This window comes from Microtus pennsylvanicus, chromosome 1, assembly GCF_037038515.1.
Source record: "Microtus pennsylvanicus isolate mMicPen1 chromosome 1, mMicPen1.hap1, whole genome shotgun sequence".
Classification (NCBI taxonomy): Eukaryota; Metazoa; Chordata; class Mammalia; order Rodentia; family Cricetidae; genus Microtus; species Microtus pennsylvanicus.
The window spans coordinates 211,791,528-211,805,139 of record NC_134579.1 but is presented as its reverse complement, the minus strand read 5'-3'; the positions used below and the strand labels follow the sequence as shown (position 1 = coordinate 211,805,139).

General features: G+C 47.8%; 1 protein-coding gene across 1 annotated transcript in view; it reads right to left on the bottom strand.

Moving 5' to 3' along the window:
* Sytl3 (synaptotagmin like 3) overlaps positions 1 to 13,612 on the bottom strand; it is a 67,749-nt gene that overhangs the window by 7,182 nt on the left and 46,955 nt on the right. The window contains exons 9-11 of the mRNA XM_075959296.1: positions 11,673 to 11,807; positions 5,039 to 5,217; positions 3,145 to 3,247 (exon numbers count right to left, since the gene is read on the bottom strand). Coding sequence (XP_075815411.1) covers positions 3,145 to 3,247; positions 5,039 to 5,217; positions 11,673 to 11,807 — 417 coding nt within the window. The remainder of the gene's footprint in view (positions 1 to 3,144; positions 3,248 to 5,038; positions 5,218 to 11,672; positions 11,808 to 13,612) is intronic.

The following is a 13,612-nucleotide window of genomic DNA, read 5'->3' as shown; positions in this document are numbered from 1 at the left end:
CTCACAGAGATCCTCCTGCCTCTGCCTCCCGAGTGCTGGGATTAAAGGCGTGCGCCACCACCGCCCGGCTTGTTTTCTGTTTTTTGTTTTTATTTTTGAGACAGGATCCCTCAGTTGAGCCTAAAGCTGTTTGACTAGGCTAGCTGACCAATGAGCTCCAGGGATCCTCCTGTTTCTAGTCCTGAGCACTGAAGTTACATACATGTATCACGACTGCTTTTTATATGGGTACTGGGTCCTCAGGCTTATGTGGCAGGTACCTTGCCAGCTGAGCCATCTCTCTAGCCCAAGCCTCAATTTTGATACACAGACTTCTATAAGACAGATGCAATGAGGGTAGAATGGCTGCCACATTCTACCCTGATTACATCAACCCACATTTTTTTTTCTCAAAACCAACTGGAGGTAGCTCTCACAGCCATCTCCCCTTGGTTTTACAAGCCTGCTGGATACCAGACCCAGAGGGAGGTGAAACGCAAGGTTCCTAACAGGTTTTTTAAAAATTAACCTGGCAAGCGGTGGTGGCGCACGCCTTTAATCCCAGCACTCAGGAGGCAGAGGCAGGTGGATTTCTGTGAGTTTGAGGCCAGCCTGGTCTACACAGTGAGTTACAGGATAGGCTGCAAAACTACATAGAAAAAGCCTGTCTCAAAAAAACCAACCAACCAAATGACCTGGAACTCACAATGTAGACCAGGCTGGTCTTGAACTCACAAAGATCTACCTGCCTCTGTCTCTCTAGTGCTGGGACTAGAGGCTTGCACTACCATGCCTGCAGGAGTTTCTTTAAGAATAAGTTTGGTCTGCGTTAGAACACTATAAAATTAAGACATTATTCTTTCAGATAGATCTAAAATATCCCCTAAGACCCTAAAACATGCCTAACAGACTATGATTGTGATTTCTTTGACATTGTTCATGTAACTTAAATAAGGCAAGAAAGACTTTTAAACTGAACTATATAATTAAACACTTATCTAAAAATAGTTCCCACCTCATTTCTTGAGCCTCCTCAGTCTTACATAAAATACCTTATCAGCCTTATGATGAATATTTCAATATCAACCTAAAATGTACCAGCAAGCAAGTAGCCTGCAGACTGGCTGCAGCGGCCCACACGTGGGTGGCCAGCAGAGGAGTCTGGGGGAACAGAGACTTCAGGCCCTGCCTACACCTGCTCAGTCAGAATCTGCACTTTAAAAGCAGAACAGGGGATTCCAACCCTTATGAACTCTCCAGGACAGCCTCTCCAGTGTGAGTTCCTGCTAAGCTTCCTGACCTCCCCAAGTCCAATTTCCCACTGGCAGATGGAGATTCTAATACCATCCTCAGTGTGTACATGAAGCATTTGGCCAGAGAGAGGCCCAGGGAACAATGGCTATTATTATTATTATTATTTAATGAATTCAAGGCTCTGTGCCAGCCCCCACATGGCCCCTGACTGCTACTCCTTGCCAAGAAAGGCAGACAAAGCCCTTGCCAGTGCCAGACAGCAGGGCTTCTGAGCTGCCAGTCGTGGCTGGGGTTTCCACAGGTCCAGGCAGCCCATCTGGCTGGAACAGTCACAGTCCATGCTGGGACTTCCTCTACTTCAAATGAAATTATGAGGGCTTAACTCTGCTCTGAAGCATAATTCTGTTTCTTAGTAGCACAGAAAATGAAGACTTAAATAATTCCTTTATAATTTTTTCTGTCTTTGTATATGTGTGAGGGGTGTATATGATGTGTGCACGATGGGTGTGTATATGATATGTGTGTGATGGGTGTATATATGACATATACATTATGGGTGTGTATGATGTGCACATGATGGGTGTGTATAAGATGTGTGCACGAAGGGTGTGTATATAATGTGTGTATGAAGGGTGTGTATAAGATGTGTGCGTGATGGGTGTGTATATGATGCACACATAATGGATGTGTATATAATGTGTGCACGAAGGGTGTGTATATAATGTGTGCACGAAGGGTGTATACGATGTGTGCATGATGGGTGTGTATAAGATGTGTGCATGAAGGGTGTGTATAAGATGTGTGCATGATGGGTGTGTATATAATGTGTGCACGAAGGGTGTATACGATGTGTGCATGATGGGTGTGTATATAATGTGTGCACGAAGGGTGTATACGATGTGTGCATGATGGGTGTGTATATAATGTGTGCACGAAGGGTGTGTATATGATGCACACATAATGGATGTGTATATAATGTGTGCACGAAGGGTGTATACGATGTGTGCATGATGGGCATATATATGATGTGTTACAAAGAGCATATATATGATGTGTGCACTATGGGTGTGTATATAATGCATGCATGAGGGGTGTGTTTATGATGTGTGCGTGATGGGTGTGTATAAGATGTGTGCAAAATGGGTGTGTATAATGGATTGCAGGATGGGTGTCTATATGGTGTGTGTGTGTGTGTGTGTGTGTGTGTGATGGGTGTGTATTTAAAATGTGTGTGCATGAAGGGTTTGTATATTGGGTATGTAGGATATATCTCTGCACATGAATGTATTTGTAAGTACAGGCACTTGCATGGACACCTTTGGATATCAGAGAACAACCATCTACTTTGTTTGAGACAGAGTCTCTTGTTTTGCCACTGTGTCCACCAGGTGTCCTCCACTTTTTAGGGACTCCACTGTCTCCACCTCCCATATTGCTGTAGGACACTGAGAGTCTGGCTTTATGTAGGTTCTCAAGACTTTACTTACTGAGACATCTCCCTGGTCCTATAACTGTTTTTTTTTTCATAAAAAGAAATGAAACCTATGGTTTTCATCTATTCTAATAAAGAGGTACTTCTGTGGAGAACAAAACCCAGGAATATCACTCTTGGGACCCTCTGCTGGAGAACGCCTCTCTGATGTTCAGTCTTTCAAGTCGTTCTGTGCCCAGTTGTTAGCTTGAGACCTGTGTCTTCTTAGAAATCATTAATCCAGAGCTGTGTCCGAGTCTGGCAGAGGACAAAGGCCGATGTCTGCCTTCTATCAACTTGGCACTGATTGACATGAAGAAATGTATAGATGTCTGCAATTATATTTAACTGACTCAAGAGTTTCAAAGAGGCATGCTGACCTCTGACCCTAAACCCAGCCTGGGATAGGGAAGACTCAGGAATCTCTGGCCCACAAGTACCTTCAAGGTTTCCTCGAAAGTTGGGTCCAGAGTGTTCTTTTGGACTTGTGTCTTGCGCTTCCCTTGGGATGACCTGTCAGGCAGCAGGTAGGTCTTGATGTACCTAGTGGGCAGAGGCAGAAGAACAAAGGGTGAACTCAACATGGAGTGAGCAGAGAGTTCAGGGAAGTACAATGTAGCATCAGTGGGTTTTCTGGCCTGCTTCCCTGCTGGAGCTTGAGTTGATGGGCAAGATTTGCATCCTGACTTGAGTAGAGAGGGAGAGAGAGAGAGAATGTAAGCACCTTCACATGGAGGCCAAAGGTTGTTTGATGTCCTCCTGAATTGCCCTCAACCTTATTGCTTTATTATTATTACTAATGTTATTAACAACACAGGGTCTCTCTTGTTGAACCTGGAGCTCCCTGGCTAGGCTAGGCTGTCTGGTCTGCAAACCCCAGGCCTCCTCATGTCTCCATTTCTCTATCACTGGGATCACAGACATGCGGCACCGTGCACAGCTTGTTACACAGATGTTGTTGGGATCTAAACTCGGGTCCTCATACTTGCAGAGCAAGCCCTTTACTGACCAGGACATGCCCCTACAGGCCTCAATGTGAGCGATCCCAGTGCAGTATGAGTAACTTCGGATTTACACAGCTTTGCTGAGCACTGAGTGTGTAAAGAGCCTTGGCCTTACTCTTGGGTCCTACTAGAATCTGTCCCTGTTCCTCATCTCCCGCTTCATGATGACCATATGACCGCAGAACCTGATGTTCCATGTACATGCCAGACTCCCTCTTTCCACCTCCACCCATTGCTACCCCTGGACCCTCAGAACTAAGGAGGAGAATAGAAACTCATGACTCACACTTAGCTTTGGCTCGGAGACCTCAAAGATTATACTCTTTCCCACAAAAGATCCCGCTTCTGAACCCACGTAAGAGAAACGGTTCACCTGCATTCTCTAACTTACCTCATCCCCTAATGATCATGCTGTTTGAGATTGATTCCCTCCTCCGCTTATGGAGCTTTGATCCCTCCATTTCCCTATATATCATTGTACTGTATTGATCATCACTGTTCATTAGTCTCGAAAGACTCTTTGTCTTAGTTTTTGCTATTAGAGTCTATAGTCCTGATACACGAATGCATTGGGCACAGAACTAAACATGACAGGGTACATGGTAACTACATCCCCAGCCTGTATGCATGCTGTCAATTTTAATAGAACAGGCCAAATTCGATCTCTTTAAAATAAAAGGGACTATTTGGAAGCCTGACTTGGTGGCACACGCCTTTAATTCTAGCACTTGGGAGGCAGAGGGAGGCGGACCTCTGATGTTAATTTTGGTTTTCCTCTATGAAATCAGCCTTCCAACACCCTTTACTGGGCATCATCTCTCTTCCTTGATTGGCTAGAGCTCCCTGACACACACTGAATGTTTTGCCCCTAAGTTTCAACTCCTGTGTGTTGGAACTTAACTCCCATGTGATTGTATTTGGAGGTGGTTGGGTGGAAGGATGGCCCTCAATGAGATCTGTGCTCTTAGAACGGAGTCCTCAGAGAGCTGCCCTTCCCTGCTTCTCCCATGGACTGACAGGCACCGGTATCCATCTGTGAACCAGGAGCTGGCCCTCACCAGACACCAGCTCTGTCAGCCCCTGGGCGTCTCGGCATCCACAACTGTGAGGATAAATTGCTGCTGATTCTTAGCCATCCAGTCTCTTGCCATCTGTTACAGCAACTCAAGTGGTCTAAACACCCCTTGAGCATCCAAATTCCCGTATATGCTCAGGCCTATAAAACAGGACCTTGATCCTCTATCGACCTATCTTCACCTTTGCATCAGCAACACATCCAATGTTGTAATGCCAAACTTCAATTAAAGCAAAACAAAACCCAACAACTTACGGGTTGCACTTCCTCTTCTTTTCCTCTCCGTAGGCAAGGTTCTTACAGGTCTTGATGTGTATTTCTAAAGAACGGCTTTTAAAGCAGTAACGGATGGCAAATTCGATTTCTCCAGTGACATTAGCCTTGTCAAAATTACCCATCTCCGTGCAGGTGCTGTTAATACTAATTAAGCTTCCCTGAAATCAATGGCAGATATAATAAATTAACTCACGGTTAATAAATAGTTTGCCATTCTGTTCTCACGGTAAGTCACAATTCACGCAGAGCATGCAACCCAACTCACGCTAAGCTGATATGTGCACCCGGCATGCCCACTGCTAACCCACGTTGCCACCTGGTGACTCCTAAGGTGACCAGGCATCCTCAGGAGATCTTGTCTCCTTCTGTCTCTGCCTGGCGATAAAGGTTACCCAATCTTTACCGCGGGTCACCAGGATGACGTGGACTAGCTCATGTGCCATTCTTTCACCGTAACTCTTGGGCCAGATGGCATCCACAGCTGGACGGTGTATATAAGGCGGCAGTGAGACTAAGTGACCGAGGCTAGAATCAGACAGTTAGGAAGAGGCCTACACAGAATGACTCGTGCGGACTGTGCCAAGACAATAAATTATCCTTAAGTTTTATGGGCACCTAAAATAAAAATGAAAGCACCTTCAGATATTAGCACACTCTAAGCTTAAGTGATACCTGAAGGACTGCATCCCAGGATGCTGTGCCTAAAAGATTAGGTCATCTCATCATTATTAAATTTGCTTAGACAACCGTCACCATTTGTGAGTAGTTGTGCCAGTACTGCCTTTAGAGGAACACTAAATAATTTCTGCTTCTCATACCCAACCAGCTCCTCCACACCATAAAACTCCCAGAAAAGAAAGCAAGAAAGTCTACAACAGAAAGCCATAACTGGCAGAGAGAGATAAAACCCAAACCAACTCAAAGGGCCAGGAACCTGCCTTAACTAATGCCAAGAATACAGAGAGCACTGCCACACCCAGCCCCAGAAAAATGTCGCCTGACCGTACCCTGTGATGGTCAGATGGAAAGCAACCTTAGCCAGTATACATTCAAAGATGACACACGGGATGGGAGGCGCGAGAGCGAGGGAGCGAGGGTTGAAAACGAAGACGGGAGATGTGAAGAGGGGTGGGCAAAAGACGTGAGCTGCCGAAGGAAAGAGCTGAAGAATTCTAGTCACTACGATAAAATTTTTGCTGGGACTGTAGCTCAGAGATAAAGCACTCGCCTAACAAAGCAGAAGGTGTTCTAGGTTCGAGGCCCAGGACTGGGAAAACCTCAAAAGGTCCTTTGCCTAGAACTCAGTCCAGGAGAGAGACTTTGCCCCACATGGAGTTCTCTGGAGGCGGCTGATAACCCTCCCAAGAGTTCCTTGTCTGGGACTCAGTTCTGTTTTCTCTGGAGCCAGAACAGAACTTCAGAGCAAGCAGCCAGGTGGTGGTGGTGCACACCTTTAATCCCAGCACTTGGGAGGAAGAGGCAGGTGGATTTCTGTGAGTTTGAGGCCAGCCTGGTCTGCAGTGAGTTCCAGGATAGCCAGGGCTGTTACAGAAATCTGTTAAAAAACAAATAAACAAAAACCCGAGTAGTAAACTTGAATCAACCAAAAGGTTCCGGCCCCAAAGTACAATCCAGACCTGATTCCTGTCGTAGTCACTGGTTCTGTCTGCCTTCGAAAGGCCAACTCAGGGCAAAGCAAAGACCATACACCCGTCAGTGGCCAGAGACCCCCTGAAGGTCAGAGGTCATCTACTATCACCTCAAGCTGAGTCCTGGGCCTGTCTATGTCACAAAGGTAGAAAAACTAGGAAAATGACAGCTATGGTTTTTTAAAAGTGATACATTCTGTTAGCCAAGAACACAGGGAAAATTATTACACAGTGGGTTAGCCGGTGATAGGCAGTCTTTTGTTCTGGCCTGAGCCCTGCTGGCTGTGTGGTCTCCAGCAATTTTCCTCAGTTTCCTCATTTGTAAAACCCGAATCTCTTTTATAAGGCTATGACAGTTCACAGTTACAAAACACAGAGGCTTAGAACCCGGTCTATGGGAAGCGCCCAAAGTGTGTGTGTCTGTTGTAAACTCTGCACCTTCGAGGGCCCTTTGCAAGCTGGGTGAACCCCTTCCTTTGTTCTTGTCTTCTAGGCTGTGAAGTGTATACAGCATTTAAACATCATGTGTAATGCACAAGAGTAGTTTAAAAAAAAATAACTGCAATGATCTCATCTCTCCCCACTCGCGTGCTAAGAAGAAAAAACACTGGGCTGGGAGGGCAATGGCTCAGCTGCTGCCATGAGCGAGTGTGAGGACCTGAGTCGGTAACCCTACCTCCCACATAAAGCTGGGTGCAGTAACACATCTGTAATCTCAGTGACCCTACAGGCAGAGACAGGAGGATCCCTGGGAGCCACCAGGCCAGCTAGCCAAGCATAGGCAGTGGAAACAAGAGACCCTGTCTCAAACAGTGTAGCTTGGGTGATGAGGATGACACCTGAGGGTATTCTGACACACGCATATGATGACACACACATGCCTCTGTTCACAAGCATGAGCGCGTGCACATGCGCACACACACACTCACCAGGATCTCTGAGACGCCCTACAGCCCCTCCTTTAGTTAGTCCCCACCCTTCCTGAGTACCAGCTGCTTCAAAGCTGCTTGCTCATCAACTTCATTTTTCTTTATGGTTTCATTAGTAATATCAACTCCCCTCCCAAACAGTCTGCCTTATTCTGGTGTCCGCACAGTTAAAAGCATTTCGTGTGCCCATGAACTACAGCTTGTTCTCTGTCTGGTTGCTGCCAAACTTCCAACATTGAAACAATCATAAACAGCGCTGCCCTGGGCAACCACACGTGTGGGGCAACATTTAGGACAGGCTTTAGAAGTACTTCCCATCCGTTGGATTATTCGAGAGACCCTGCAGGGGCAGGAGTGTGGCTCAGCGGTAAGGGGTGCGTTTAGCATGCACGAGGCCTGTGGCAGAAGCAGACACCTCCAGGCTTTTGAATATGTGCATGTGTCTCCAGGGAAGCTGCAACAATTTCCATTTGCCATGTGGTTTTCAGATGCCTGCCGCTCTGGGCCCTTGCCTTGCATTTTTAGACGTTATTAACATCGTCCCAAAATAGGATTTTGTTTCAGTTTTGCCCTGATTCCACTACTTGGGAGGTTAGATGATTGTTTCTATTTATTCCCTGTCTCTATGTGTAAGCGAAGATTTTACAGGCTTTTTCTAACCAACTTCTGGTTTCTCGGAGTCATGAATTTCTCCAGGAAGGGTAGGCCACATATCTGGACACGAAATAACACAGTGGTTATTTGCCTTGTAGAAGTTTGAATCCCTTAGACAGATATTGCTTCGGTTTAAAAGAAGACATTACAATTAAGAACAATCTAAACTCACCATCATAACTTTGAAGAGAATACGCCACAAAAAAAAAAAAAAATTAGGAGCCGGGCAGTGGTGGCGCAGGCCTTTAATCCCAGCACTTGCGAAGCAGAGGCTGGTGGATCTCTGTGAGTTCAAGGCCACCCTGGGCTACACAGCTAGTTCCAGGACAGCAGCTAGGGCTGTTACACAGAGAAACCCTGTCTCAAAAAAAAAAAAAAAAATTAGAAGGGATGAGAATGGAGTGGCCTACTGAGTTTGGAGTTTATCATAAGAAAAACCCCAGCACAGTGTCTTCCTCCTTAGCTCAGAGTCATGGCCCTAACACTCTTTTAAAACAGCTAAGTTTTTGTCTATGATGTGTATGTATGAACACATGTTCATGTGAAGGTGCACATGCCACAGCACATGTGTGAATGTCGGAGGACAACTTTGGGTGTCAGCCCCTGCCTTCCCCTGTATTTATACCAGGCTAACTGGCCCTGAACTTTTGGGGTGCTCTCATGTCTCCGCCTCCTATCTCACTGTAGGGGTGTTGGGATTATAGACTCATACCACAGCATCTGGCTTTTATAGGGTTTCAGAGATTTGAGCTTGGGACATCATGATTAGTTTTACTCACTGAACCATTTTCCTCTGCCCAACCTTAATACTTGATCAGCTATAGGAAGAGAAGAAAGAAGGACGGACGGTGTGGGTAAGAAAAACCAGTTCGTACTAGAACGCAACAAGCCTGTGGGTCATAGCTGCTATTCTGTGGTCCCTGGGTTAGTTGACCCCAAGTTCTACAACCCCTGCAGGACTCTAGTAAACTACCTACCCCTGAACTCTCAGGTTGCTCAATTGTGAAATGGACTAACAGTGGCCAACATACAGCCACAGGACATGAGAAGCCATCGGTGCAGGTTCTCGGAGCTACTGACCCTGTCATCTGGTGAGTGTTTACCATGAGTCGCTTGAGTGTCAGACATCGCTCCAAGGACTTGGGAATTGCATTCTAACGATCAGCTGATGAAAGGCAGGTAAGTGAGGTGGATCTCAGGTAGAAGATGCTAAAACATGAGCCAGGAGCAGGTGAGTGAATGGGAACTGACAGGGTCCTCTCTGAAAAGGAGCCTCCAAACAAAATTCAGAGAACTAGGGAGTGACCTGGGAAGTCTGTGTGTCCTAGGCTTGAGAGCCAGTGACTGACCACGTGGTTGAGTGATGGAGCAACGGGAGGAGGAAAGCAGATGGGGTCAAAGCAGAATGGGGGCAGGTGCTCAGGACCCTGTGGACCATCTCAAGTGTAGAGACATGCTGGCTCTGGAGCTGCGTGAGCACCATCCTGTTCCAGGAAGGGACAGTGAGCCAACTCTAGTGGGATGTCAGGAGCTGTGTGGACACAGCCCCTCAGGCTCTCTAAGAAGTGAGTTCAGCTGGAACTGTGTGGACACAGCCCCTCGGGCTCTCTAAGAAGTGAGTTCGGCTGGAACTGTATGGACACAGCCCCTCAGGCTCTCTAAGAAGTGAGTTCAGCTGGAACTGTATGGACACAGCCCCTCAGGCTCTCTAAGAAGTGAGTTCGGCTTTGTTCTTCTGGATCATGGTCCTTTTGAGTCAACATCAGGCTCCTGCTGGCTCATTCCCAGAGTCTCCCTGCTCCCGGGCCGCTCTCACTGCCTTGAGTCCACCATAGGAATCCATACTAGAAAAGAAGGTTCTAGAGCCAGCCTTGCCCGCCTGATCTTCATGGAGAAGTCCTCTTGACTTTCATCTTTCTAGACTATTCTAAAACACAAGCAGCCCTTGGTGTTAAGCCAGCCTCACACACGAGCACTGAAACCTATGATATGAGGAGGTGAGCAGGTTATAAGCCTTCATGAATGGGGTTAACTTAGAAAACAGGCCACAGGGAGCCCCTCACTATTTCCACCAGGTGAGCACACAGCTTGAAGATGCCTATCACAAAGCAGGAAATAGGCCCATAACAGCCCGAGTCTGCCATCGCTTGATCTTGGAATCCCATCTTCTAGAATCATAAGTAAATTTCTACTGTTTTCAAATTACCAAGTCAGTGTTGTTCTGTGATAGCAACACAGAACCAATCAAAACAACTGCTAATTGAGGCCTCAGGTTCCCGCAAAAAACTCTAGGCCTAAGTAGCATTAGGTTTGTTTAGCAAATGAGTCAATAGGTGACCCCACATGCAGTCTAGAAACAGAGTAGATTCGAAACATTATGAAGCCATCTTGAAAAAGAATACACCTTAACCTTAGCCCTCCAAACATAAAGCAAAGTTACAAACAAGACAATGTGGCCGTGGCCTAAACATAGACCTAGTCACCAGGGGACAGAGTCTAAAACAAGGATCACCACCTAAGGGTGGCACCAAGCACAAAGGGCTGGGCCCTCTTCTGGTCATTTATCAAGAAAATGTCCAATAGACTTGCCCATGACCCAGATTCATGGAGGCGGTTCCTCAACTGGGGTTCCCTCTTTCCAGATGACTCCAGACTGACAAAAACCAGCACAAGGACCAGTTACTGTCTGAAGGTATAAAATGTTCTCAACAAGATGATATTTTTAAAAAGGTGAACAGAAAAGATGGCTTCAATGTGTTTTGAGGCTTTCCCTAGCTCCAAATCGACATGAAAATCACCACCACCTCTCCGCTTACCTCCAGTGTTGACCACAGACCATAGTCTATTCCTTCCCTTGGGTCTTAGTTACTCTTCTATTGCAATCACCATGACCAAGAAAGTTTACTGGGGGCTTACAGTTTCAGAAGGTGAGTCCTTGACCATTAGTGGGGGGCCATTACAGGCAGGCAGGCAGGCAGGCATGGTGCTGGAACAGCAGCTGAGAGTTTACACCTGACCCACAAGCATGAAGCAGAGAAAGAGCTAACTGGGGATGGCAGGAGCTTTTGAAGAAAGCCTGCCACTGGTGATGTACCTCCTCCGACAAGGCCATTCCTCCAAATCCTTCCCAAACAGTTCTACCAACTGAGGACCAAGCATTCAAATATATGAGCCTATGGGGGCCGTTCTCATTCAATGCACCATGCCTTACCTACCAGGCCAGTTGGATGATGTCTGGTTGGTTTCTCTTTTCTGGTGCTGGGGATTCAACAGAATTGGGCCGTGTGCATGCTCTGCCTGTACTCTACTGCCGAGCTCCATCTCTAGTCCCTGGTGGCTTGAGAACCACACCTTTTACAAGAGTATTGGGACAAGACTCACGTGTCTCAGGCCTCCAGAAAAGACAGCGCTGTGTGTTGGACTGGACGGGAGAGTGCCTTGCTTCAAGACAGGACTGGGAGGTTGCTTGGGATCTTCTTGATGGAATGCTTTCAGAATATCGGGTGAGCTGACCTTCTGGAGAGGGTAAAAACAAACATAGCCCACTGTCTCACGTGACCAAAGAGGCCAGCAAGCTCAGCCAGCATCTGTGAAGTAATGCTTCTCACACACAAACTTCTGGCTGCTGCACAGGAAGACACACTTGTGTTTGGATCAATGCACCCTACACACCAGCAGGACCCTAAAGTAGAATCGTTAGGGACCACTGCCAGCATGGACAGGTGGGCTCCTATGAGTTATAGAAAGTACTAAAAACGTTTAAATTCTGGCTTTAATAATAATGTCATGAAATTACATAAAATATAGTATTCATACTGAAAAAATTTTTACTTCTAACATGCCCATAAAAAGAAAAAATAAGTCTTTAGATTGTATTTATTCCCTTTTGGTAATAATTAGTATTTCTTCTATCGTGTTACAGCAGTATTCCTCAATAGCCACTAACCACATGGGGGTGGAGTCGGTTCAAATCAGCTGAAGTAAAATACGATAAACTAGGTTCCCAGCAGCACCATGCTGCGAGGGAGCCTGTGCAGTGGAGACTATGAGGCCAGGACGATGGAGCCACTCTGCACTTCCTTGCTTGGATTCCTCAATCCTCACAACTCAGACATCTTCTGGGCTGGGACTGCCTGGGAGGCTCTGAACCAAGGACTCAGGCGGCAGGGGAGGGGCATCCCACGGATGCCATGTGACACCAACATTCAGAATACCAACAGTGAGGCCTAAGGGAACCTGAGATACCCTGCAGGGGGCACATTTCAAACAAGTGAGAAAAGAGCACCTCTCATGGCTGGCACTTCAAGTAGGTTTGGCCTCCTCCTTCTGACCACACTGTCCTCTGCCGGCTCTCTGCCCCCAAGTCCTCATCTTTAATGGGGACAAATCCTACAGAACTGCTCTAAAGATGAAGAGCAACATGGTCTCTCTGCAGAGGGCAGTGCCCGGCATGAGGACTGCCCTTGGTCAGCGCCACCATCGGCGCTAGCTTCGTCTGATCTGGCAAGTGTGCCATCTGGAGTTCCCTTCCTTGAAGCCTCCTCCTTCAGACCTTCCCTTGTCCTCAGGGTGGAAATGAAGCAGCCTAGAAATGAGCAATATCTGAACGTAGGCTCTACTCCTGGCACCATCGTTCCCTAGATGTGAGCTGCTGGTTGGTCGGCCTCTGAGTCAAGATCAGGTTTCTGACCGTGGTCATGAGAGTGAGTCTATTCTGTGGTTAGATAGGCAACGACAGTGCCCAGAACCAAGGACTTTAAAAGAGGACTTTGTGCTAGCCCCCACCTGCCGTGGACCCTGTGCTAGCCCCCACCTGCCGTGGACCCTGTGCTAGCCCCCAACTGTCTGTGGACCCTGTGCTAGCCCCCACCTGCCGTGGACCCTGTGCTAGCCCCCACCTGCCCATGGACCCTGTGCTAGCCCCCACCTGCCCGTGGACCCTGTGCTAGCCCCCACCTGCCCGTGGACCCTGTGCTAGCCCCCACCTGCCCGTGGACCCTGTGCTAGCCCCCACCTGCCCGTGGACCCTGTGCTAGCCCCCACCTGCCCGTGGACCCTGTGCTAGCCCCCACCTGCCCGTGGACCCTGTGCTAGCCTCCACCTGCCCGTGGACCCTGTGCTAGCCCCCACCTGCCCGTGGACCCTGTGCTAGTCCCCACCTGCCCGTGGATCCTCTGCTAGCCCCCACCTGCCCATGGATCCTGTGCTAGCCCCCACCTGCCCGTGGATCCTGTGCTAGCCCCCACCTGCCCGTGGACCCTGTGCTAGCCCCCACCTGCCCGTGGACCCTGTGCTAGCCCCCACCTGCCCGTGGACCCTGT